This window comes from Anoplophora glabripennis, unplaced genomic scaffold (genome assembly GCF_000390285.2).
Source record: "Anoplophora glabripennis isolate ALB-LARVAE unplaced genomic scaffold, Agla_2.0 scaffold3, whole genome shotgun sequence".
Classification (NCBI taxonomy): Eukaryota; Metazoa; Arthropoda; class Insecta; order Coleoptera; family Cerambycidae; genus Anoplophora; species Anoplophora glabripennis.
The window spans coordinates 713,215-739,511 of record NW_019416486.1 but is presented as its reverse complement, the minus strand read 5'-3'; the positions used below and the strand labels follow the sequence as shown (position 1 = coordinate 739,511).

The 26,297-nt window shown below is 33.6% G+C and overlaps 1 protein-coding gene across 1 annotated transcript in view; it reads left to right on the top strand.

Annotated features, from left to right (window-relative positions):
• Nucleotides 1-26,297, top strand: part of LOC108917918 (carbonic anhydrase-related protein 10) — a 461,749-nt gene that overhangs the window by 252,672 nt on the left and 182,780 nt on the right. Inside the window, exon 3 of the mRNA XM_018724730.1 lies at nt 15,403-15,539. Coding sequence (XP_018580246.1) covers nt 15,403-15,539 — 137 coding nt within the window. The remainder of the gene's footprint in view (nt 1-15,402; nt 15,540-26,297) is intronic.

The window sequence follows — 26,297 nt, the reverse complement described above, 5'->3', positions numbered from 1 at the left end:
ACGTGGGAACTTAGAAATGTTGTACGTTCAGAGAATGAATACCAGACACTTACCGTATGTCGCTCATGTACAAGGTAAACAACAAAACAAACAAACAAAATAACGACACAACGGGCTCGAACAACATTATTAATTAATTTATTGACACGCAACAGCGTACCGAGATTCAGGGAATGCGCGATCCATAGCAAAATTTGGAATGACTTTATCCATTATTGGAGCCCAAGGAAAAAACTGCCTGTTTTTCGGAGATCTCTCCTGAATTCGACACCTCGCTTCGACACGCCCATTTCTTGGGCCAGAAGTTTCTGTTCTTTTCTTATTGGTGGGCTCCTGAATATCGGGACGCTTTGGTATAACTATACTATGTTAATAATTACCTAATTGACTGAACTTACATTTATATAAATAATTCTGTGATTAACTGAACTCGCAAGTAACACTAGCCTTACTTTAGTGTAGCAATACGGGACGGATTAGTCAATCTCATTTAATCTATTCTTATAGCTTGGAAAATCCGCCTAAAAACCAGCTATTTGATCTATTATTATTTTTCTAACAACTTCTAACAAGTTATTCTTGGAATTCGTTCTTTGGCATGCATTTCTCGCGTTATTTGAAATATCGATTTTTCTCTTTATACCAGATGTTCAACACATGACCCCGACAGTCTAAGTGAACTTGTTCAAAAATACTGTTAAATTTCATGAAGCCTTCTCTGAAGGACGGCCTTGTGGCGACGCTAAACCTACTTGAAAACCCTTAACTTTTCGATAAATTAGTGTTGACTGAAATATTTTACTTTTTGACCCATCCGTTCCGAGAACTAATAAATAAATTACCACACGTCCCGACTTTTGTTACAATACTCACTGAGAATCGCGCATTTTACCACTGACGTGACGTCACGCGCGAACTTGGTGGTCTTATTAATGACAGAACCCATTTCATTTTATATATCGCACAAAATAAATGCCCCTTTCCATTGACTAAATTTCAAAATCTTCCCATCACCGATCCGTGCACTTTTCGCGTCTGGTTTGCTCCCGGATTTACAGTGAAGTAAATTAAATAAGACCGCCTGTCACCAAGAGTGAAATGATTTAAAGCAGCAAGCCATACTTGAATACTCTGTTCTGTACATTTATAAAATTTCCGACGGTATAAATATTCATAGCTTCATTCGTGTTGCCCTTATTTAATTAAAATTTTAAAAATATTTCTCCACATTTTTCAGCGTATTTCCCGAAACGGACAAATGGAGTGGGGGCGATTCAGTGCGGAGATAGGTGGATGATTTTGGTCAGTATTAGTCCGGAGCCATTAAATAATAACTGGCTCATATTAACTCCATAAGTGCATTGGGTCTAAATGCGTTTCCAGGAATCGACTTAGAATTTATGATAAAAAAAATCATTAAAAACAGCATGAGAAGGAAATATCTACATACATTCTAAAAGTGGTCAGTTTTTATGTCTTGAAACATGCGAGAGAGTTTTAGTAACATACCGTTTGAAATTATTTTGTTGTGGCGTAGCTTTATTTTTCTTATAGGGATATTTTTGCTCGTGTAAAAAAATTAAAAAATAATGAAATAAAACCCTTGCTCTAAAAAAATCAATCAAGGTTTTTTTTTATGAAAACAGATTTACCTAAATAAAGATTTCACACTGAAAGAAAGCAGATAAATTCGAAATACACATCAGTATATATCGCGCACAACAAAATGTATGTATATTCTCTAATGGTCATGAATATAATGTCACCATTCGTCAATATGAAGTGCAGTAATATTTGGCATCAGAGTTAAACCTAAGGAATTAGATGGTTGCTTGTGTATATTTCCGTGGTATTTCGTGTATCCCTACATAGTTCACAGGGTCTGCTGAACCGTACCATTTTGTAGGTCAATAGATTAGAACTTACGAGGTCGAAATTTGAAATAATATACCGTGTGACTCAGTTTGATATTCGCGCTCTCGTATCTCTTTAATTTTAATAAATCGATATATTTTTAAATCGCCGCTCAAACTCTATCAAATGACATTATTAGATTGTCTCCATGGTAACATATGCCAGAATTGCTATAGTCAACTGTTTCTGTTCAAATGGCACACTATATATATTTTTTATCAATGCTAGAAGATATTTTTTTCTGCGCTCAGCTATATAAGGAAGTCTATACCTAGTTTCATTAGAAATATTGCTAGAAAAATAGCAAAAAAGATGAATCCTGCTTTTAGAAGATTTATTCTCAAAAATGACAGGCAGCTGCAGAAACAATTGAATTTTGACGTTTCTAAATAACGGTTTGCCAAAATAATTGACATTTTGTACCTCCCTATTCTATCTATAATTAATTATAACATGAATACCTACAGTAATCAAGAAAACTAGATATGATTTTAATTTATGGAGAGGGTCGAAAGAACACAAAGCTGCCAGGTATTTATACCAACATCGTTTTCCGCAGAGACAACTTCTATCAGATAAAATTTTCGGAGTTAACCAGGAATTTGGCGGCAGATGGAAGTTGTCAAAAGAAAAGAAACGTTTTTAAACCCAGAAGGGCAAGAGGAGAAGAACATTCGATAAAGATGTTAAAGAGCCTGCTAGATCTCCGGATCTCACTCCTATAGATTTCTTTCTTTGGCCTTACCTAAAAGATATTGACGACCTTAAAAACAGAATAACAGATCATTTTTTTGCTATTTTTCTAGCAATATTTCTAATAAAACTAGGTATAGACTGCCTTATGTAACTGAGCGCAGAAAATAGTATCTTCCAGAATTGATTAAGATAATATTTTTAATTCATTATTTGAGCGTATCTCAAAAATAATCCGTATAGTACTAAGTGAAAAACTGTATTAATGTTAAATTTGTCTCCTTAATTTTTCCAATACAAGAACATATGGAATTTTTATTGTAGATATAATGGATGTATTTTCAATATTCTTAAAAGCCCTCTCAACAAAATTATCAGGATATTGATTATTATTTAGCTGTTTCAAATTTTATAATGTCATAATAAGAGATCATGGTTTTTCTAAGGGCGTTCTGTTGTAACTATCTTGTACCATATTCCTCTTATATAGAAAATTTTGAATGAAAAATATAAAGTACCTAGCTAAATGTAGTGTACTGTTTAATACTTCAATTATTTTATGCAATGCATTTGTAAGACCACATCTTGAATATTGCTAGTTTGGTTTGGAATCCTCAATATGAATATTTTGACCGCATTTAAAACATTCTGATTTTTTTTTAACACCTGAACCATCAATTCAATCAAACCTTGCAGAAGATAGAATATTTCACTATAAAATTGAGTTTTAGGATGAATATTACAAATATATCATTTTTGTTTCAATTCTTGATCTCTAGATAATTGCTCTTATAAAGCTCGGTATGTAAAATCGTTTGCATTTCTTACTTGTTTTGGTTTACTTTCAGTCTTGATTTAGCTTGAAATTTTGTTATTTTGGATATTATTTAATTTATCTACCCCTTAGAATTATAGTTAATTTCATGGCATTTTATAAGATTTAAAAAATTATGCATTGAATAAAACGATATTTACTCGTTATTTACTCAACTTCGGTAATGCCTAAAGCTTTTCAAAAATACAGAATCATAATTTTTCATCGTTTGGGTTTATTGACTTGGTAATACCTTCTCGATACAATACATGCAAACATTTATCAACGTAATATACGTATAAAATATTAACACGAGCGGCTTTAAGGCTACTAACAGGATTGGAATATATTTATTGAATTATATAGCATGGATTTATTGCAGTAAATTATATTTATATCAATACAGCAACAAAATACATATGTGCGTGCGATTTATTCATTATAAAGTGACAAAGAACTTATCGTATTATATAGGTATAATAATAATATTAATTCGAAGGCCTTGTTTTGAAGTTTTCGTGTGTGAATCAAAAACGGAAATAATAAACTCGGATAAATATTTTAAATATCTAATGCTCTGTAATGCAAACATTAAGAAAATGCAATATCGCGAATACAATAAAACAATTGTGAAATATTGGGATATAACATTTCCTGGTACCCAATATACAGAGGTTATTCCATGTCAGGTGATTACCTTTTTGGTACAATCCGTAGAAGCTCGCATCCTGAAAAATGGCAACCAAGGACAACTTTTTGTGCTCTGCATTATGATTGCAGTGCCAAGTTTTAACAAGTTTTAATTTTATTGCTGTTATGCCTCAAAGCTGCTCAAATAATCCGGCATGTCAATTTTGGCCAGATTTTTTATGGTTATATCCTTGAAACCAGATTTTCTAGAACAGGGGTCGGCAAGTAATTTTAGGTGGAGTCCGGATACTTTTGAAAATTTTTAACGAGGTCCAGAAAAAAAACTCCGTTGTAAAACAAGGTTTATCGGTACATAACTATTTTTGAAGCAAATTATTATCTTCTGCGAAGCCATTCACCAATCAGTGACAAAATTGGAAACGTGCTTTGAGATCTAAATTTTCAAGTTCTTGAGCCGGAGTTAAATTAAATCTTCGAGGAAGTTGCGTTTTTAAAGTTTTGCGAACATTAGTTTTAAATACATTTAATTGTCTTGATGCACTGCGGACACTTCATAATTTGCATGTGTGGAGTGATGAGAATTCTAAAGAAACACGACAATAATGACATTACCTGATAGCCACAGCAATCAACATCTTGTTTTCATGGCCTACTGAACTCATGGTATTAAATCCGTGACACTGCTACGCAAACCGAAATGCACAGACCTGCAAGTAATGCCATTTTTCTCAGGAATGGCTTTCTGTGGGCGATTTTCTCAACGGGCAATAATTTTTTTAAATGAAACGACCCAGTTCTAAAAAAATACGACTACTATAAAAGTTTTGACCACTAAAAGGGAGAGGTACCCGGAGAAAACTATCACCTAGTATATCGATTTGACTAAAGCTTTATGCCATAATAGTTCAAATAAATGTGTCAAATTTTAACGCGATCGGCAAAGGGGTTATGAAGTTATTAATTAAATTAATTTTATTGTTGACAACTTTGAAGGCATGTAACTCAAAAACCAAAAAGTTTTTATTTAACTTTTTTTTTCGTAGATCGTATTTATTTATCTTCCTGCCTGATTATGCAGTCAAACGTTGTCGGTGATATTTGCGGACACCCTATATACTGCCGTTTCGATTTTTAAAAAATTGAGTACTCTTACTTTGTGGATGTGCCTCGTAGATGTATTTATACCCAAAAAGAGAATCTTTTTATTTAAAGTTGTCCAGAATTGTCAAATTTTTAAGTAGAATTTGGAAAAAGTTGAAAATAAACAAATTGCGATGAAAAACCTCAACTTTGCCAAAAAAGTACAATCCAGAAATATGTATGAATTTTATTTCAACAAAGTCGAATATGCCACACTATGTCACTATGGCAAAACCTAGCAACTAGTAACTATATTATGAATTATTATCAATGCTCTGAATTAAAGCCTAAAAGTATCTAATGAAGCTTCTATTTGTCCTTAAATACGAATTTTGTTAACAGCTGTCGTAAAAAAAAGTAATTTTTCTGTGAAGTGGCTCCATATTAGAGAGAGTGTTCCTGTATCCCTTATATTGACGTTTTACTAGTTTGTAACGCAATTTTTTATCAATCCTGTATTTGTCAAAATATATGAAACTTACCATGATGAAGATCCTTGCGTAACAATTTAAGGGTTGTTGAAACCATCTGGACATCATAAGTAGTGCTGGCAAAAACCGGAAAAAAGCGAAACCGGTTAAGCGAGTTCTGTAAAAACCGATTTCAGATAAAACCGGGTAGCCGAATAGTGATTAAAACCGGATATTCAAAAACCGGTTATTTGAATAACCGAATAACGGTTACCCGAAAACCAGATAACTGAAAATCGGTGTTTTGAACAACTGACGGGATACTTACCTATACGATGTTATTCTCATATTCACACATTTTAAATTTTAAAGTTAAAATTAATGATGAAAGTTAAAATATAAAAATAGTTAAAACTGTTACACCTAATAAACTGTGATTCTTCAATTTATTATTTATATAAATGGATTTGGTGGTTTGGTGTTTGGTGTATGTGGGTATGGATGAATTTTTTTATCAGTCTGTGTCTTTGTGCCAGGATAAAAATATAAAAAAATTGTATTTCCCTAAATAGTTCAACCTAATATTATAGGTATAGACTATATTATAGTATTATTGGCTATAAAGAAAGAATCCGATTATTCGGATGTTTCAATGAACAGATTATAGATTAATCGGTTATTTGAAGAATTAGTTATTTGAAGAATCAGTTATTTGAATTATCGGATATTTGAAGAATCGAATAAACGGTTTTCGGGTTTCGTAAAAATCCAAATTATCCGAAACCGGTTAACCGACTATCCAAAAAACCGATTTCAGTTGCCAGCACTAATTATAAGTATAATCCTTACTAATTTTTTATTTTTATTTGCACTCACAAAATAATAGGAAATACAATAGATAGAAATATTTGTATTCAAAAATCAATGGAAGAAATTAACGAGCGTTCAAATAAAAACGTGGTCGAAATTGGCTCTGACACATTGGACGTAGGGCGTAGCTTATAGCGACAAACTTAACCTCATTTCTCAACGAGCTGTATAGCAGCTGTCAGTTTCAATAACAAAGCTGCGATACAGCGCTTTGACAGATGACGTTTAAGTTCATTTGCTATACGCTACGCCCTACGTCCAAATTTTCAGAACCAACTTGACCACGTTTTTATTTGAACGCTCGTTACATTTGCGGTCTTGAGCCAATTTTTTTAACTAGCCTATTAACCATTAAAAAATGATAAGGGTGGCACTCAAATGTATTGTTATCTACAGAAAAATATTTTGAGTAATGATAATTTCAAAAAATTTTGGGCGGTCCAGTTTTTCACCTTTCGCGATCCGGATCTGGACCGCGGTCCGCCAGTTGCCGATCGCTGTTCTAGAAACTTATGCCTTGGTGAGCTAAATGAACTTATTAGTTATTATTTCCTCGAGATTTCACAAATTCTACAAAAATTTGCAGCCCCTAGAGTTACTTCCAAATTTTCTCTCCACAAGCAGTTCTTCTAGCGTGACTGGCGGCATTGTTGTTGCGAAATCGATAATGTGCAAAGTGTCAACGTATACGGCGAGGGTGTTTATTTGTAAATGCACGCGATAAGGTCGATTTGCTTAACCTACGGCTCCCCCGGAATGTTTTTCTTCATGCGAACGCGCGCCCGTTAAGATAAACGCGCGGGATGCAAAATGGACTCGAGGACGATCGTCTGGGAAAGTGTAAGACGGCCTGATTTTATCACTAAACGAGGCCCAGGCCCAGGTTCGGCCTCACCCGAAACTATATAACTTTATGCTTATGGGAGCCTGCCAGCGACTTACACGGTTTGCAGATCTTATCTGCCGACGAGGATCAGGATTGGATTTGGCCGCGTCGGGAGACTAGGCGTAATTTGCTTTTCCAGAGCTGTGAACTATCCTGGAGTGGTTTTAGTTTTGTGTTGGATGCCAGTTTAACAACTAGGTTTAGTGTATTTTTTAGATTCCTTAACACTAAAATGTTTTTTCGTTGCATCCCCACGTGAGAATACTATGCCTGTCTAGAGAAGAGACAATCCACCTCCTCCAACGTTTAAAGTGCTGCGATAAACAAATTAATGCTTCAAAAATCATCCCCTACTAATCGGAAGTATTTTATTTTATTTAAAACATTTATTCAAACCTAAAATGCATATTTGTCACTTAAATTTTAATCACTTCAGGATAGTTCAAGAAATGCTAACAGATGCACGAAAAATTAACATACAGGGTGTTAAAAAAAGAGTGTAAAATATTTAAGGAGGTAATAGTATGAACCAAAATAAGCAGAAAAGTCTCAATAAACATGGGTCCGCAAAGTAACGGTTGCGGAGATATGGACCAGTATTCGTTTTTCAAACATTTTGTTTTATTAGGAATAAACCGACAAAGGAAGCTTTTAACAAACAAAAAACAAAGTTACAGAAGCTGTTCTAATAGAATCTGGACATCAGGCACGTTTTTCATTAAACATTTGGATGGGTATTGTAGGTGACAGGTTTCTAGGTCCTGTTGTTTTACCAAACCGATTAACAGGCGCTGCTTACCTCAACTTTCTGCAGAACACACTGTATGAGTTTTTGGAAGACATTCCTTTGAATCAGAGGCAACAAATGTGGTTCCAGCATGATGGTGCTCCAGCTCATTTTTCCATGGCCGTTAGAGAGCATTTACACCAAACTTTTCCACATAGATGGGTAGGAAGGGCCGGACCTGTTTTATGGCCTCCAAGATCGCCTGATCTGAACCCTCTAGATTTCTTTGTTTGGGGATATTTGAAGACATTAGTGTATGGTACTCCTGTAAATAGCCTGGAAGAGCTGCAGCTACGGATTAATCAAAAGTGTCAAGAAATCCAAACCAAGGAGGGTGTTTTCGAAAGAGTTCGAATATCGTTGAGACGAAGATGTCGTGCCTGCTTGGAAATGGACGGAGGGCACTTTGAACATCTTCTGTAACTTTGTTTTTTGTTTGTTAAAAGCTTCCTTTGTCGGTTTATTCCTAATAAAATAAAATGTTTGAAAAACGAATAGTGGTCCATATCTCCGCAACCGTTACTTTGCGGACCCATGTTTATTAAGACTTTTCTGCTTATTTTGGTTCATACCTCCTGAAATATTTTACACTCTTTTTTTAACACCCTGTATAATTGTCATCCATTTTGGCTAGTAATCGTAAAATATATTTTGTATGTACCTCGACGAAAGACCCAGCAACTCAAGTTATACGTAGTCACGCGAGGGGTTCATAAATTGTGTTAAAAAAATGGTTATCATTAATAACAGCAATCCTCATAAACTTACATAAAGGTCTTATCAAATTAGTCTATGGAAAAAATGTAACGAACTTCAAAATGCTTTCCAGCACGTTACAATCTCTTGAATCAAAATGCTGTTAATTGATAAATCAATTTAGAATTGTATAGGTTTTACGAGTTTTGAGGAGAACACGTGGAGTCAAGTTTCAATGCATTTTATTTAGATGTACAGGGTATCCAGGAAATGGCAGATAATCTCTTCGATATTCACAGGCGTTGCAAAAGTATCGTCACAGTTTTATAATTTTTTTTATTCGAACTTAAACTGTAGATTCAACAAGCCGCTATTTAAGTGCTACAGTGTCCATTCTTACAGAGATTCAAGTTGTAGACTTTTATAACGTTCGTTAATGACAGCATGATCCGCGCGATTGAGCCAGGAGAGGGGAGCGCTGTGACCTCATAGTGCCCATGCTGCGGTTCAACATCTCAAAATTTTTACTTAACAAATGAACTGTGACACATAGAAAGTAGCCGGGATGCTTTTTTTTAAATCAACTTATTTTCTTCCGCTCTTTTGAGTGGTGTAAGCAAAAGCCCGTGAAAGTCATCGCCAGATCCCGAAAAATACATTTTCATTGATTTTTCACGTTTTCTTTTGTAATTTCATTGTGCTTTCGATATTTTGAAAAGTAAGGAAGTTCTTTTACGTATTTAAAAACAAAAGTCAATTATTTCTTTGAAGAAAAATGATGAATTAATGAAAATTTATCGTGCTCAGAAGAGGTCGACGTATAAAATATCGTCTTAAAATTAACTGTTACAGTTATTGCGTAAATTGTATCTAGAATATTATTGAATGTTACAATATCAACATTACATGTAAGTATTGCATTTTATAGTATTTAAAAGAACTGTTACATTCAATTCTACCATGTTTTATTATTTAATGAATTGTATTGCTAAAGAGTTTTTTAAATTTTTATAAGAACATTCAAAGTAAAATATTCGTCCATAGCACTTTGTTAGTAAACCAACTGCAAAATTCAACACGATTAGGGAAATCAGCTGTTTCGCTTCAACATTCGAACGCTTAAGGGGTAATTTGCTTATTTTTTAAAAGCTTGAGTAAATTTATTTTCTTTTGCCCGTTGGTCCTCAAAGTAACTGTCAGTAAATTCATTATTGATAGAAATAACTTTTACCCAATAACTATCAAACTAAATGGAAAACAAAAAAGTTGAAAAGAATGAAAAATTTTCAGCTTTCAATTTCAAGAACCACTCACACTAGAGGGTGAGCTCGAAAGTATCCCGTATAATCCTTGGAAAAAGGATATTCATCAAATTGGCTAAATTTTTTACATATTTTGTGCATCTGCGTGCTGAATAAATGTCTTCACGGGTTCCGAGATAAGGCCCACTGAAGTCAGTATCATCGGGTAGTATTGGCTCTACTTAAAAATTAAGATTTGTTTTAAAATAATCGTTGTTGGCTTGCTGTTTTAAATACATAGAAGCACCTGAAAATGGAAAGAACGGAAAATCCTACACATGAAAATGAAATATTTCGAATTTTCACCCGGCGGTAACAACATTTTCAATAGTAAGGCGATGTTTCCCATTGTATTGGCTGTATCCCGTCCAAATTTAGTTATGTTTTTGGGCACGAAAATTGAATAATTCCAAATATTTGGAATTTTCACTCACAAGAACGGCGGTGACAACATTTTCAATAGTAAGGGGCTGTTTCGCATTGTAATGGCTATGTCTTGTCCAAATATGATTAGTGCAACTCTCTCGGTTTCCAAAATTCGATACTCATGTATGTTTTCAGCCACGAAAATTGAATAGTTCCAAATATTTCGAATTTTCACCCACAAGAACGGCGGTGACAACATTTTCAATAGTAAGGCGATGTATCGCATTGTATTGACTGTATCCTGTCCAAATTTGGTTAGTACAACTCTCTCGGTTTCGAAAATTTGATACCCATTTATGTTTTCAGCTACGAAAATTGGATAATAACAAATATTTCGAATTTTCATCCACAAGAACGGCGGTGACAACATTTTCAATAGTAAGGCAATTTTTCGCATTATATTGGCTATATGCTGTCCAAAATTACTGTGAAATTATTTTTGTGAATCCTACCCAAATCCGAGAGATTGTTCACTATTTCATGGACACCCTGTATAAGTATTCGAGTATTGCTAATCAGTTCGAGAAGATCTGATGAATGCTGTTATGTATTTATTAAATAATTTAGAACTGGCACTTCGCAGGCATAAAGGCATGGAAGGAAGGAAGGCAGTTTTTTAAATTTGGTTGAAGTTAATTCCAGTTACTTTGAATAGATGTCCTTTAGAAAGTATAAGTCTGGTATTTTCTTTAACTTTAGAACTCCTCGGGCGGTTTTGTTTTGAAGCTTAGAGTTTATTCATCATTTGACTTCCTACCATATTAAGTTGTTTTCCTTTAATTATATGTTTGTCTTTATTTTTATTTTGTTTTTTGTTTTATATATACTCATGTTCTGCAATTTTTTGATTTCCTTGAAAAGGGACAAAATATTTTATTCCGACTGGCGGCTACTCCTTTTGGTCTTTCTATCGCTACCAGAGCCCCGACTCAAAAGAATTAGGTTACTGGGGATTCATCTTACAGCATTATCGAGAAATGAACGCTGATGAGAACCTTTTGCTGGTTGATCCCTTTCTATTTGTGCATTTTAATTGAAGCTTGTTTTACTAGAGAGACTAAGACATGCTCTGTCTATAACTTGCTTGACAGCACTTTTCTCTGAGACTTTTGACTGAACCTTTTTTACTGAATTTGTTCTTTAGCACTATTTTACTTCTTGCTTTATTCTTTTTGTGTTCTTGCACTGTCTTCTCTTTCGGCTAATGAAGACTTTTGTATAAAATTGTAGGATTTGAACGTTAAATATAGGATCTAGATCTGAGCGTAAACCCTCAACGAACTATAAAATTTTATTTATAATTTGTATGCAATATTTGCTTAGTTACATGCACTGATAAACATACAATGCAATGCTAGTGAATAGGAGGTCAGGCTTCCATATCGGCCAAACACTTTTCACTGGTTAATAAACTGCATCTGACCAAAGTCGACGTTTGATCGCACCTAGTGATGGTTATGTCAAATTCCCTTATTCCTAACACGGATTTCAGAATTTCTGGTGCTGTTGACGTTATCGATCAGCTTGGTGATTTACAGGACAAGCTTCAGGCTCTCATTAACAATGCTTAAACTTTGTTGCAGAAGGTTTGTGGTTTAGCGAGTCATTTGAATGTCGCGATTCGAAAGATGCGTGAATTTCGAAGCATATACATTTGTAATACATTGGAAATATTCTATTATTTTCATGCAGGTATATTATTTTATATGTAGATACAAATGCAAGATTTTAGTGTTTTTTACCCAATTTCTTCGTAATGTTACTACTATTTTTGTTAATATTTACTGTGCCTATATTGAATTAGAGCAATAACTTTAAGAAAATGTTTTCTGCATTCAGAAAGCCACTGCAACTTGATTTCACGCCCTTTATGTTAAAAAGAATACGTACTGACATAAAATAGTCGTAATTGTTATTACACCCATTGTCAGAACTTGGCTTACTCCACCAAGCAAATCGTAATGCGAGCTTTATGGACATTTGATCTGCAATAAATAATTCAATTATCGGATTTAACACCGATTTTAATGTGTTAATGTGTGCTTTGTAGAACGTTTACATGCCTAATAAACCGGAGCTATGTTTTGTTTCTCCCTTTTAATATCCAAAATCAATTTGAATTGCCAGCGTTAAATTTTTATCGGGAACAAGTCGTTATTAAACGCCCGTGGAAAGTTTACGCCGTTTAAAATTGACATTTTCTCTATCTAATCTTCTTCTTTAATGGTTTGATAGAGCTGCGACTGGCGTAATTATCTTGGGGTTGTTTAACTTGCGGAAAATAAAGAACTGCTCAACCAAAATGACGAAGTGACTCATTCGTGAGTCTTTATACGAGTAACATGTATAATCATAAAAAAACTCGACACTGTTTAGATACATTTTCAAAGAAATTGCATATTTGTCACGAAACTTAGATTCAAAAGGCATTTCAACATGTTTTTTTACTGAAGAAGAGTAATAATTGTGAGGGAAAAACCAAGTAAAGGTAGTAAATCCTTAAATGAGTTAGAATGGTTTCAATATGTGACATTCTATAGGAAATATTATATAAACATAAAGTAGGTATCCATAAAATAAAAGTCAGTAAATAGCTTTTCTATTTATCGAATGAATCGTAAGTCGTTTGGGAAGCAATCATCTTGTGTCTATAAGTAAAATAATACCTAGTTATTTTAAGCAAAGCGTCGTAAGAAATAAAAAAATTTCAAGTCTATCTGTAGAACTACATCGATTTTCTGTAAATATCATGTTGACAACTAATATTGTTCAAGTGTCATGACTGAACTGATGCATTATTAAAGATTGGGAGCAGTCATTAGCAGGCAATCATAATGGAGATCTATAGAGTTCGGGGTTTTCGTCGGCTAGTCGTAGGCGTGTTCATCATAAACAAATAAATTAATTTAAAAAAAAATCCGTACTTTGTCAGCGAAAGGTCGTTTTTTACCCCTGGGCGCGTTCGATAATACTAAAACACGTATACACGAAGCAAACGGAAGTCAACAACCAACAACTGCCGTTATTACCGGTTTCGTACGGTTAGCTGTAGCGAAAGGCTGGCGTGACGGTTATCCGACCGAGTACCGAACTCTAGAGATCAGTAAACGATGTTATAAATAAACTGCTGTAGTTGAAGTTCCACCATCGTTTTTCTTAAGAGTTTTAATAAAATATCAAGTGAAAAATTTCAAAGATCGCATACGTAGCAACGTCAACTTTATACCTGAATAATCGCTAAAACTATTTGAACTGGTGTACAAACGATTGATGTGTGAAAAAAAAACAAGAACCTAAACAAAATATGCTTGCTTGTTTGTCAGTAGAGCAAAACGTCTATTTTTTACACCGGAAACTATACAGGGTGTCCCGTTCATGTTTCAAAAAAATTTGTGTGCAAGTTCCTCTTAGAAAAATAATAGGGGTAAGTAGTTCATGTAAAGTTTTTTTCTTAGACGCCCTGTTTTTGAGATACAGTGTGTTGAAGTTGTTACTTTCCAAATGGTTTTACTTAATTATCTTTAAACCGGCTGAAGATAAAAATTTCAAAATTTGTACTCGAGTAAACATCAACTGTGCATTAAGAATAATGTACAAACAGTTTCATTCTGAAAAGCAGTGTCGCCGATACAGGTAATTGAATTGAATGTTAAAAGTCAAAATTTATTACATTTCTAAACTCTAAAGGATAGGTACTCTAAAGGATAGGTACTACGAAAAAAAAGGTATACTTGTCGAAATTCGGTAGCATGTGTCATTTTCGAAAAAAATGAAGTTGCATTTTTTTTGCTCACATAAGGCGGCACAAGTACATTAACAAAATATTAAATTGAAAGAGGACCTTATCACTGAATGAGCTGAAGACATTTAGCTACCAACAGTATTCGCATTTAAGACTATAATTTTAATTTCTTACGCATCATATGAAACAGTTAAATTGTAAAACATTTGGAAAGTATTAACTTCAACACACTGTATCTCAAAAACAGGGCGTCTAAAAAAAAAACTTTACATGAACTACCCCTATTATTTTCCCATGAGGAACTTGCACACAAGTTTTTTTGAAACATGAACGGGACACCCTGTATAAAAGACTCAAATTTGAAAATGTTGTAAACAAATAAGTTTCTATCTTTTTGAAAAATTGCAAATATAAATTCAATAATCTGCTTTTTCATATTTTTATTTACGCAAATTTAAACTTGACCAAGTTCATGCCCATTTTAACTATTTTGAGTCACCAAGTACAACTGCGCATTTAAAAACCGATACATCGGTCTAGTTGTCTCACTCGTTGTTTGTATTGAATCCCAGTATGTATAGTGCCTGATTTATGATTGGAAATATAGGTGAACCGTCGGTCGTGGTTAACATATAGCGATTTGACACTACTGTTGAACCACCCATTAAGTATCACATTAGCAGCTTATTTTCGGCCCAGGTAGTCATGCGAGGGATGATTGAATACCTACACGGATATACATAAATCAACTGTTAAAGAAAATGATATGAAATTAAAAACACAATGTTTCCTTTAAAAAATAATACTTTGATTAGTAATTTGCCACTTTCTAATTAACTGATAATCGAAAACTGGTGGTACTAAACATCTCAACAATTGCCGATCGATAATTTGCGGAGAGGACTGGACTGTTTGTGATGATTTTTTTGTATTCGTGTAATTTCTTTTATTTTGTAAATTTTGACTTTAAACTTCGGAGAGTAGTGAATTAGCGTATGCTAAGATAAGAATTTGGAATCTGTCACTTTTTAATAATGTAAACAGCATTTCTTGATAATTTTAAATTTTTCAGGGCCAGCCTACTGGGGACTAATGAACCCGCAGTGGAACATGTGCTCGAAAGGCCGACGGCAGTCTCCGATAAACATCGAACCTGACAAATTGCTGTTTGACCCCTTCCTAAGGCTCATACATCTGGATAAACACAAAGTAAGTAACAGCCGCACAAAGTTTGCCTACTAAATTTTTACCATTTAAGTAATATTTGGTTCATTTCAATTTTTTCAAACTTTGTCAGTAGGTACGTAATTTTTTAGTTTTCCTTCAAAATTTCCTAATTTATGGCAGATGTAGGATATTGTAGGGTAAAGTCGCCTATATTGTACCACTTTTCAAAATATTGCTTTTAAAAATTAAACTGTTGGTTTTTAGAGTGAAGACTTTCAATTTTAGTTGCTTATTATATTTCTAACCAAAAATAATTTTTCCGCAACCTCTAAACTTCTTAAAATCAATAATATCGTAGTTTTTTAAGACCTTTGCAAATGGTCCAATTTAGGCAACGAGTTTCCCAAATTGGACCACGTGGTTTCTTAATTTGTACCAATTTAAATTAAATGAAAACAAAAAGAATAAGAACGTAAAAAAACATAAAATATATATCGCTGTTTTATTAACAACTTTAAGTCTATTAGAAAAAAACTTTAACATATTATGTCACCAGAAATATGAAGAGGGATACTATAAAAGCCTGAAATATTAGGTATCATTTTAGGCACAAATGTCAAAAACATAATTTAGAGTAACCACTACCGCACCTGATTCGTGAGACCAGTTTTTACACTTTGTACATTGAATCATATCTTCAACTTATACATTGATCACATATATATTTGACAATACCAATCATTTTTGTTTATTTCAATGACCAGATTGGTGTTATTAATAAAACCATAAAAACGTTCTTCCAGTTTTAAAATTTGATCCTCAAGCTGCTGTTCAATCTCTGCACTAAAGACAGTACAGCGACTTGATGCCTTTACTCCTTGATTAGCTCTAACATTTAATGACGTTAAATGCCTTTTAAATGTTGACTTTGGAACATTATACATTTCACATATCTCATTTAGACCGTACTTTCCTGTCCTATATATTTTGATGGTCTCTTTAATTTCCATTTCCGACCATTGGCCATATTTGAGGTCTTTTCTACTCTTGTAAAAAAAATCGAGATAAGAATCCTATATTGAACCAGTACAAATTAGGCAACTCGTGAGTGGTACAAATTAGGAAACCAGCACATATTCCTAAAATTTACGAAACTGTTGCCAAAAGTGAGGTTAACCAAGGAGCAAAGTATTGAAAAATATCGTTTATACACCTGTTGTTTGGTAAAAACAGGTTATAGCTTAACGAACACTTAAAATTTTGCTCTAAAGCTTATACAAAAACATGCGAAACTTATATGAAACCTTGGATTTTTAGAGACATTAACTTTACAACACACGCGATTTCTTGCAGTCTGCTTGTTTATAGATAGATCTTCCCATTTTAGAGTTTAGATAGCTCCATATACACGAGGTTTTCTAGACATTAAGAAGGTACAATTTAGGAGGCGGTACAATAAAGGATACTTTCCCCTACGTAAGTTTTGGACTGTTTCTAATTATATAATTCTTCATTTAAAATATGTGGTTAAGCGTGTTAATGATAAGTACAGTTATATTTATAATCCAGTAAGCAAAGGTTTCTTGCAGAAAAATTTAGAAGTTTTTTTCTCACCGATTCTATATGTTTTTTGGGGTGCTGAATCCGAATCTGAGGTTTGCCACCTCGCCAGGTGTCGACTTCACAAGGAAAATTGCAAAAAACTCGAGAACTAATCGTTTTTTTATTATAGCTATGATATATCAAATTAAACTAGAACAAATTTCCTACAAATACGTACAGTAACTCTAAAGTTTGGACAATCCATAACGTCGTTAGATCGTGTTGAAAATATGTAATTTCTTGAGCATTCCTTAAATGTTACCTGGACAGACCGGGTAACCATAAAATAATTGATTTTAGAGGTGTATAGTTGATAGTACAGCACCAGCCTGCAGTAGAATAACGTTTTCAACTTTTTTAGCGAAAAGTCAAGAAATTATATTTTTTCAACAAGATCTAACGGCGTTATGGATTGTCCAGACTTTAGAATTATTATACGTATTTGTAGGAAATTGCGTCTACTTTAAATTGATATATTGTAGTTATCATCAAAAAACGCCGAAAATTTGAGGTTTTTTGCAATTTTCCTTGTGAAGCCGTCGCCTGGCGAGATAGCAAACCTGAGATTCGGATTCAGCAGCCCAAAAAACATAAAGAACCGGTATGAAAAAACTTTTACTTACTAAACTTTACATTTTTTCTGAACTATTAAGGATGGAATATCTTGTAGATCTTTCTTTGTCGTCGTTATATATGTATTGCGTTGAACTACAATAATTTAACATTAATCTCGGTTTCCGCCAACTTATCTTCTTTAAAATTATTCCGCACGGACTTGATTACAGTTTGTTATAGTCGGGGGAGCATGTAGGGGATAATCCAATTCCAGAAAGAAAAGCACAAAGCGGCGTGCTGTTGACTTGCAGCGGCAAAAATATATAACTGTAATTAAAGAACATTATTTATGGATCGTATTTCGTTGACAAATGGCCTCTTAAAAACCCGAACGGAGAGATTGAACGATAACATTTCAGCTTGCTGTTTTTCGAATAATTGAATTTTTTGTCCGGCGCGCCTCGCTTTGAATAACAATGTCTGAAGTGTTTAGCGGACGTGGGGCAAAAACCAAATGCGACTGTAAACTGTGTATAATGGTTTTGATCATTAGTGGTGGCCCGCAAAGCGCGCACCGTGATTGGATGATAGATGACCCGGGCCCCGTAGAGTATTTCAACTTACTTTTACCGCCATCATCATTTGTCATACATCAAATATTCACTATTCGTCGATGCCGTGTATCGCTTTGAGCCGTTAAATCATTCATGGGGAGGCAGAATTCGATCACCCGTCATTTAATTAATAGTGTTCGCCGATTCCGCGTTTTCGTTCCGAGTCGTTACAAATTTATCAGATTTGGTTAAAAAATCGCCATGTTTGGTTCTAAAAAAGTATCTAAACTTGATCATTTTCAACAGTGCCATCGGAAACACAATCAAATCCAAACTCCATGTTTAATCACGACATTGAGATTAGTACTGGATGTAGAATTCTTCCAATTTGTGCTTACTGGTTGCAACTTAACTATAACTTTTTGATCTTCACGTGTTGTTGGATTGAGCATAAGATATATAATTTCACCTAATCTGGATCTTACTGATTAAATCAAAATTTGAAACAATGAAATTAAACATCGCAGTGAATAAAATTTACCCTATCTATACAGGATGCCTGTGAATAACTGTACATAGTTTGAGAGAGAAGACGTCGATCTGATTTATAAATATAATTGTCCTCCCGATCTAACGCCCTTATTATAATATATGTTCGTGGATTGAGTTTACAAGAGAATAAATGTACCAGAAAGTGAAAGAAACGAAAAAAAGGCATTCTTGATAAAACTTTTTGCTTGTTTAGAAAATACTAACCACCATGACGAACTTCAATTTTGTTGTACAGGGTGGGTCAAAAACACAAAAATGTTATTTTGCGTTATACTCTGTTTGGAAATGAAAGAGAGTAATAAAACCCCGAGATAAGAACCGGCCATGGGCGTGCTAATATTTCGTTTCAGGTAATTATCGGGTAACACTAATGCTAACAGGTAATGGGTGTACATTAGTATATTTTACTGGATACATCATAGGGCAGGAGCCAGTGTATTGTGACAGATCAATCCAGTCTTAGAGCTGAATATACGAAGACGTGCTAGTGCAGTAGAGTAAAATTCGACTTGTGTTTAGTGACTAAAGTACACTCATTTTATTTTAAAAAAGAAATACCAACGCTAAACAAAATTTTAAGTGAACTTTCAGAGGACAACGATTTGCCAAAAATCAGTAGAAGCAAATTATGGGCCGTCTTACGAGAGTTGAATTTTTGCTGGGAAAAGCAGAACAGGAAGTCAGTTCTTATCGATAAAGATGAAATTATTTGTTGGCGAAGATCCTACTTAAGATCAATTAGAAAATTCCGTGACGAAGGGAGGAATATTTATTATCTAGACGAAACTTGGGTCAACGAGGGATATACTGTAACAAAAGTATGGCAAGATAAAAATGTAAAAAGTTTTCGACAAGCATTTTTGGATGGACTTTCAACAGGGTTCAAGGCACCTTCAGGTAAAGGGCGAAGATTAATAGTGACACATATAGGTAGTGCCAGTGGTTTTGTAGATGGCGGTTTACTTTTATTTGAATCTAAAAATACAGGTGACTATCACGAAGACATGAACGCAGATGTTTTCGAAGAGTATTTTACACAGATGTTGGATCTTATTCCTCCGGGGTCTGTAATTGTCATGGATAATGCCAGTTACCATTCACGGCAGACCGAGCGGACGCCTACGACTGCTTGGAGGAAAGCCGATATAATTCAATGGTTATCCGGAAAAAACATTTCTTTTGAAACAAATATGGTGAAAAAGGAACTTTTGACACTTGTCAATCTTAATAAAGATCAGAAAAAATATGTTATCGATGAAATGGCAACAAATCGCCAAATAACGGTACTACGGTTACCACCTTATCACTGTGAACTTAACCCAATCGAATTAGTCTGGGCGCAGGTAAAAGGAGATGTAGCGCGAAATAATACGACGTTTAAATTAAGTGACGTGAAAATTTTGTTAAAAAATTCCTTGGAACGAGTAACTGCAGATAACTGGCAAAGATGTATACATCATGTACAAAAAGAAGAGGAGAAAATGTGGGAACTCGATAATTTAATTGACGTTACTGTGGAACCTATCGTTATCAATCTAGGAGACGAAGATAATTCATCAGAATATTCAGAGGATGAATTTTAATATACCTACTTTTTTATTTTCTTTATTGTACATTTATACAACACTACATTTACTCACCATAATTTGAATTTTCAAAATACATATATTTTTGTGTGGAATAAAAGTCTATTCATTAAATTTAAATAAATATTTTGATAATAATATTGAATAATTTTATTTGAATTACTAAAAACCCTCTTAACCCGGTTATGATGCTTAAAGTAGCCTCATGTTTTGAAATGCTGTTATTATATTGTTTACTTATAAGAGAAATGGACCGAGAAATTGAAGGGGCATAGACAAAGACGGATTGTCGGGGATTAAATTTTAGCTACCTGTTACAATTTAGTACAGTCCGATCGCACAAAGTTTTGTTAAAAGTACACCTCATCTATACCGATAAAACATAATATAAAAATATTGAATATAAGCACTAGTACTACATTTATTTACGATATGCATACATAATGAGCTTTTATTACTCTCTTTAATTTCTAAACAGACTATAGATACGAAATACGATAGATACGGTACCTTATTTTGCAATATACGAAAAAAAGGCATTCCTGGCAAGTTTCTGCTTCAAAAACTAATAAGAGTCACGTTATCAAAACTTTATATTTTTATACAGGGAACAAAGTACAAAACTAAAATACGTCTTATTCAAGTGTGATTTTTAAATAATACGAACATAATTACAACAACGATTAAGCTAAATAAACTTTAACTTTAAAACTTTTACTATCAACTTATAACGTCATTACACAATTTATATGTTATAAAAGCTTGTCGCGAGATTTGTACATACTTAGTTTGAAAATTGTTATAGTTAAAATCAATCACATCAAGTTATTTAATTGACTTGTTTATCTACACAAGCAAATCTCTCTTAAAGTTAAAGTTTATTTTTTTTCTTTTTAGCGCATTTAAATAAAAGCTTGTTTTTTAAAAAGGTTTTTTACTTTTAATTTATTTTTCACTTTTTAGTTATCGCTAGACACGTTCCTCAGTCTGTTAATCTCAATCAACGCATCATTATTGCAAGGTCGTTTGCCGGTTAAATTCGAACAGTCTAGCTCTTCAATAAGGAGATCTTCTAATGATTTTACCCTACTTAAGGCCACGTATGCTTGACCCTAATATACAACAGGGTTCGCCGCGGTGCCCTGAGGCGGTACGTTCACGACATCATATTACACCCTGATGCCACTCAGTCCTCGGCACGGCCTCACCTTGACTTGGATGTTTGGAGGAATGCGCCACTTATTTCAACTTGAAGCTTACTTACTTGTGCCTTACGAAACACAGTTCCGGGTTTGATTTTGCAGTTATCCTTCTCCTAGACAGGTTGCAAACCAATGCTATTGACGCCTATCTCACCAAATTACACAAGTCAAAGTTATCTAATCGTTCCTACAGACTTGAACAAATCGACCTCAATATCATAATCGAGGATTCCAAAAACCCCAGTACACCAAAATTTCAGACGGATTGAATAACGGAGTTTATGTTCAGCATCTTATTTTTTTAAAACTCGTATTCGTATTCTCTGTAAGTCCTTTCATTTGATACCCATATTGTAGGCAAGCATTAAAAATAATTAGTCCGCCATCTTGGGCGTTCCACCATGTTGGATTTGGAATAACGTCACACAGCTAATCATGTATTGTCATCCAAACCGAATGTGTATAAAAAATTTTAGCTCAATCGGTTGAAGATATCTGCTTCAAAATTGAGTTTCAAGCTTTAGAAGTCGGCCATATTGGATTTAGGGTGACGTCACTTTATTTTTCGAGTTATTCTTAGCAAGCCCTTTCATTTGATACCCATATTGTAGGAGTGCATTAAAAAATAATTAGTCCGCCATCTTGCATGTGCCGCCATGTTGGATTTAAAATGACGTCATACAGTTAACCATGCATTGTCATCCAAACTGAACGTGTATACAAAATTTCAGCTCAATCGGTTGAGGATATCTACTTCAAAATTGAGTTGCAAGATTCCACCCGAACAAACATATTACATACATTGCAAGTTAAATAAAAGCTTGTAAAAAGAAGTAAACAAAGCAATATGATGAAGATATCGAATTTCGAAAACACCACCCCCATTTTGAACACATTTCTTCCTTATATATCGGAAGGAATTTCCGATTTCTTCCTGGGATATTGAACAGACATCAACTTGGGTAATTCTGCCTTTTAGGATTTCAATATTATTTGGTACTTACATCGGTCGATAGCCGCACGATTTAAGGCGTCAGTACTTAAATCGATGTGTGCTATCTGCCCGGGTTTCGAATCCCGCGGGCGGTAGACCGTAGATTAGCTATGCTTGTACGGAGGATTGGCCCCCTCTGTGCAGGTATAGTAGGGTGGAAGAATGTTGGCTTGGGTCAATGTGAGAGATTGACACCGGTTGAAATTTGACCACCCCCCTAATTAATGAGGTTTTCCAGGTTTTCCTCATTCCTGCACTGAATGGTGGTTAGGGCCTACCAACATAAGTCGTTCCTGGGCGCAAATGCGGCCTGCTTAATAATAATATGCCGCCTCCTTTCCCGCACAAGTCTCCGACTTCTGGGCTAATTCTCGTGGTTAGAATGAGGAGTAGCGATATTATTATTATTATTACTATTATTACTGGAGAGGTGTGCTAGAGAATACTTAATTAAATTTTTGATAACGTGATTCTTATTCATTTTTCAAGCAAAAACTGTTATCAACAATGTCCTTTCTTCATATCTTGCAAAATTAGATACGTTTACTCATACGCAAAATAACATTGTTGTGTTTTTAACCTAGTTTGTCATACTGATTCGTATTTTCTAAACAAGCAAACAATTTTACGAGGAATGTTTTTTTTTTCGTATCATTCACTTTTTGGTCCATTTGTCCTCTTGTAAACTCAATCCGCGGACATACTGTATAGAACAAAAGGGTAAATACAAAAATTTTAGTAATATTTATGTAGTTTATCATGGGATTCTTAAAATTTTTATAAACTTTCACGTTTTTGACATATGAAAACAAGTGAGGTTCTTTATATGGAACACCCTGTATATTTTTATATTTTTTTAATCGAATTTTTCTGAATATAGCCGTACATATAAGTTTTCATATCTCCAATAGTGTTATTTAGTCGAAAAGGCAATGAAAACGTGATGACAATTAATACTTATGTCAAATATGTTATTGCTCTTTATCCGGCTGTTTACAGCGCTTTATTACAAAATGCATTATACCTTTTAAAAAATAAATAATACACACCTGACAACCACAGGATACACATGGGAGTGTTTTGAAATCAGTTCGATATCTATCTGCCACCAAACACCCTGTATGTTTAAAATCTGCAGCAAATACCTCAAAAGTGTGGTTAATTTAAAATGTATCTTCAACAACTTCGATGTTTCGTTTTTTCGAACTGTTACTGGAACGCAAATGTGTTAATATGCAGATACATACAATAGTCTTGTTTATTATCCTCTCGCTGCAAAATGCAAGACAATCAGTCGTGTTCTGCGGGCGTGGTGCGCACAATGACATTATCGCCGAACGAAACGAAGATTATCCTTCAACTTTTATGCCATACATTACGTACGTCAAAAACTAATTAGTGTGTTTTCAGAACAGGGATCCGCGCAAAACTAAATGAAAGAGTGTGATTTATTGTTAATTAAAAGTTAGTGAATGACAAAGAGTACTGGTGGCAATTACATTTGAAACTTTCCATCCACCAGTTTTAACAGTTCTTTGTTCAGCGCTGCTTAATGCGGCTATACGGAAACGGCACCAACGTAAAAATGGAAATCGACGTAAATAATTTAGAATGTACAGGAAAAGTAAAATCCCTTAAAATTACAATTTATATAAATTATAATATACACTGGCTGGTCGTGCATAAATTCTGACTACGGTATCGTTTTTAGCTCATCAAAATACGTCGGATTTTCAGTTTGGACATTTTTGTGTGTCTGATATTCTATTAATTAAAATGGCCAACTCTAAATATTAGGAACCAAACTTTGACTAGAGTGCGTTTTAGCGATTATTAGTATCAAAATGAGTAGCACATTATTTTTATTTCGTAGATAACAATTAATTAATACTTATTGTGAAATATAACATGTTTGCTAGATATTGTGGGTGTAGTTCAAACTGAATTTGGCTTTAGCTCGCAAAATAGTTGTTTCCCACAATATCATTAGTTAATAATAATTAATAGCTTGTCTTTGAAATTGCTTTTGTCAAAGAGCACATATAACTTTCTATCAGAGAATAATTTTAAAAACATTTTTAGTCTTGATTTGATATACCTTTTACATTAATGTAAGATTACGTAAAAGCACATATTAATAATATCAGCTTCATTACATTAGTCATAATCTAGTGGTTTTTAAGCTTAATTTGTTATAGAATCTCCCATTTTTGTTTGTCATAAATTCTTTCAATTTTAAAATTACTGGAATACTTACTAAATTTTTGAAAATTTAACACTATGAGCACTATACTTATATTCTATACATATTTACACGTACCTACTAAGTTAAAAATTATTTTAATTAAATTTGTTTAAAAAAAAACAAGTTCAATTCTTTTGTGTTGCTTCTGGAACCTGAAATATATTTGATGTGTTTCTGAATCTGTTTTTTCCCTTTTGTCCACTACTCTAAATGAATAAACGTTATTGAAATACATGCACAAATTTCGACTTTGGCAACTGTTAAATTGAGTTAGGTCCCACAGGAGAAAATCGCCGAAACCGGAACGATCAGCGACCTATTTCATGGAAAAGTTTGGTCTGAATACGAAATGATTCTTGGGTTAATGAATATTTGAAAGATTTTTTATAATTTGTCTGGAAAATACCGTCTTATTATAATACGTACGCAAATACATTTATATACCAATTAGGAATCAGACATTGTTTATTTATTTGCATAAATTTAGAATTATAATAATAATAATAATAATAATAATAACGCATTTATTGCCCAACAGAACAAATGTGCCAATTATAGGACAAACAAGTATAGACATTCAAGTACAAAACATTAAAAATATAAAAAATCATAGTTCTAAATAAATACAAATAGATATACATATAAACTACAAAATACGTTCTAGTTTCTACAATGTCAGTTAAAATTTATTAATTTAAAAAATTCAGTTGCTACAGATAACAAATTATTTATGATACAGTGGTTTATATCACACTGCATAGATATTAAATTATAATTATTTGCCATGACATAGATGGGAGATTTAAGAAGTACGTTGGTTTTAGCATTCCCACAATAGAACATGCAATCCACGAGACCCATGTCTAGGAACACGTATATTGAAATATCGTTATCTTTGTCTTTGTATTTTCCTGGTCAAACTATTTGGCTTAAATTAAATATACAGGCTGTCTCCTAAAAAACGCCGCAAGCCATAACTAACGTTATTTATGGTCTGATATTAAAAAAACAAAAAATTAAATGAGATGGTTCTAAATACACTATAAAGTGAGCCTATTTGAGCTCATTTACTTTTTTTTTTTTTTGTTATAGAGCGATAGTCAACTTTTTTTTTTAAATAGCAATATACATTTTTGTTATTTATTATTGTGCAGATTTATTTTCTGAATCCAACGATGTAAATGAACTTTACTTTTGAAAAGCATTTATTACAGAATGACAAATGTATTTTAACTAATCATCTGTGCTATGTAAAACAAAAAATAATATAGCAAAGCAAATAAAACTTAAAAGAGAATTTTGTAGTGAACAGAAAAGAAACAGTACAATGAATATCAATTAATAGAAAAATAATTATACAAAGTTCAACACGAAATAACATTAATTAAACATAAAACACATTAAACGAAGAACAACAAGCACAAAACAACTAAAGAAACAAATTGTAGCCGTTCTCTATTGCCTGTATTTTTTGAGGAATGTATGGCTTGAATATGTGCTTTTTCAATAC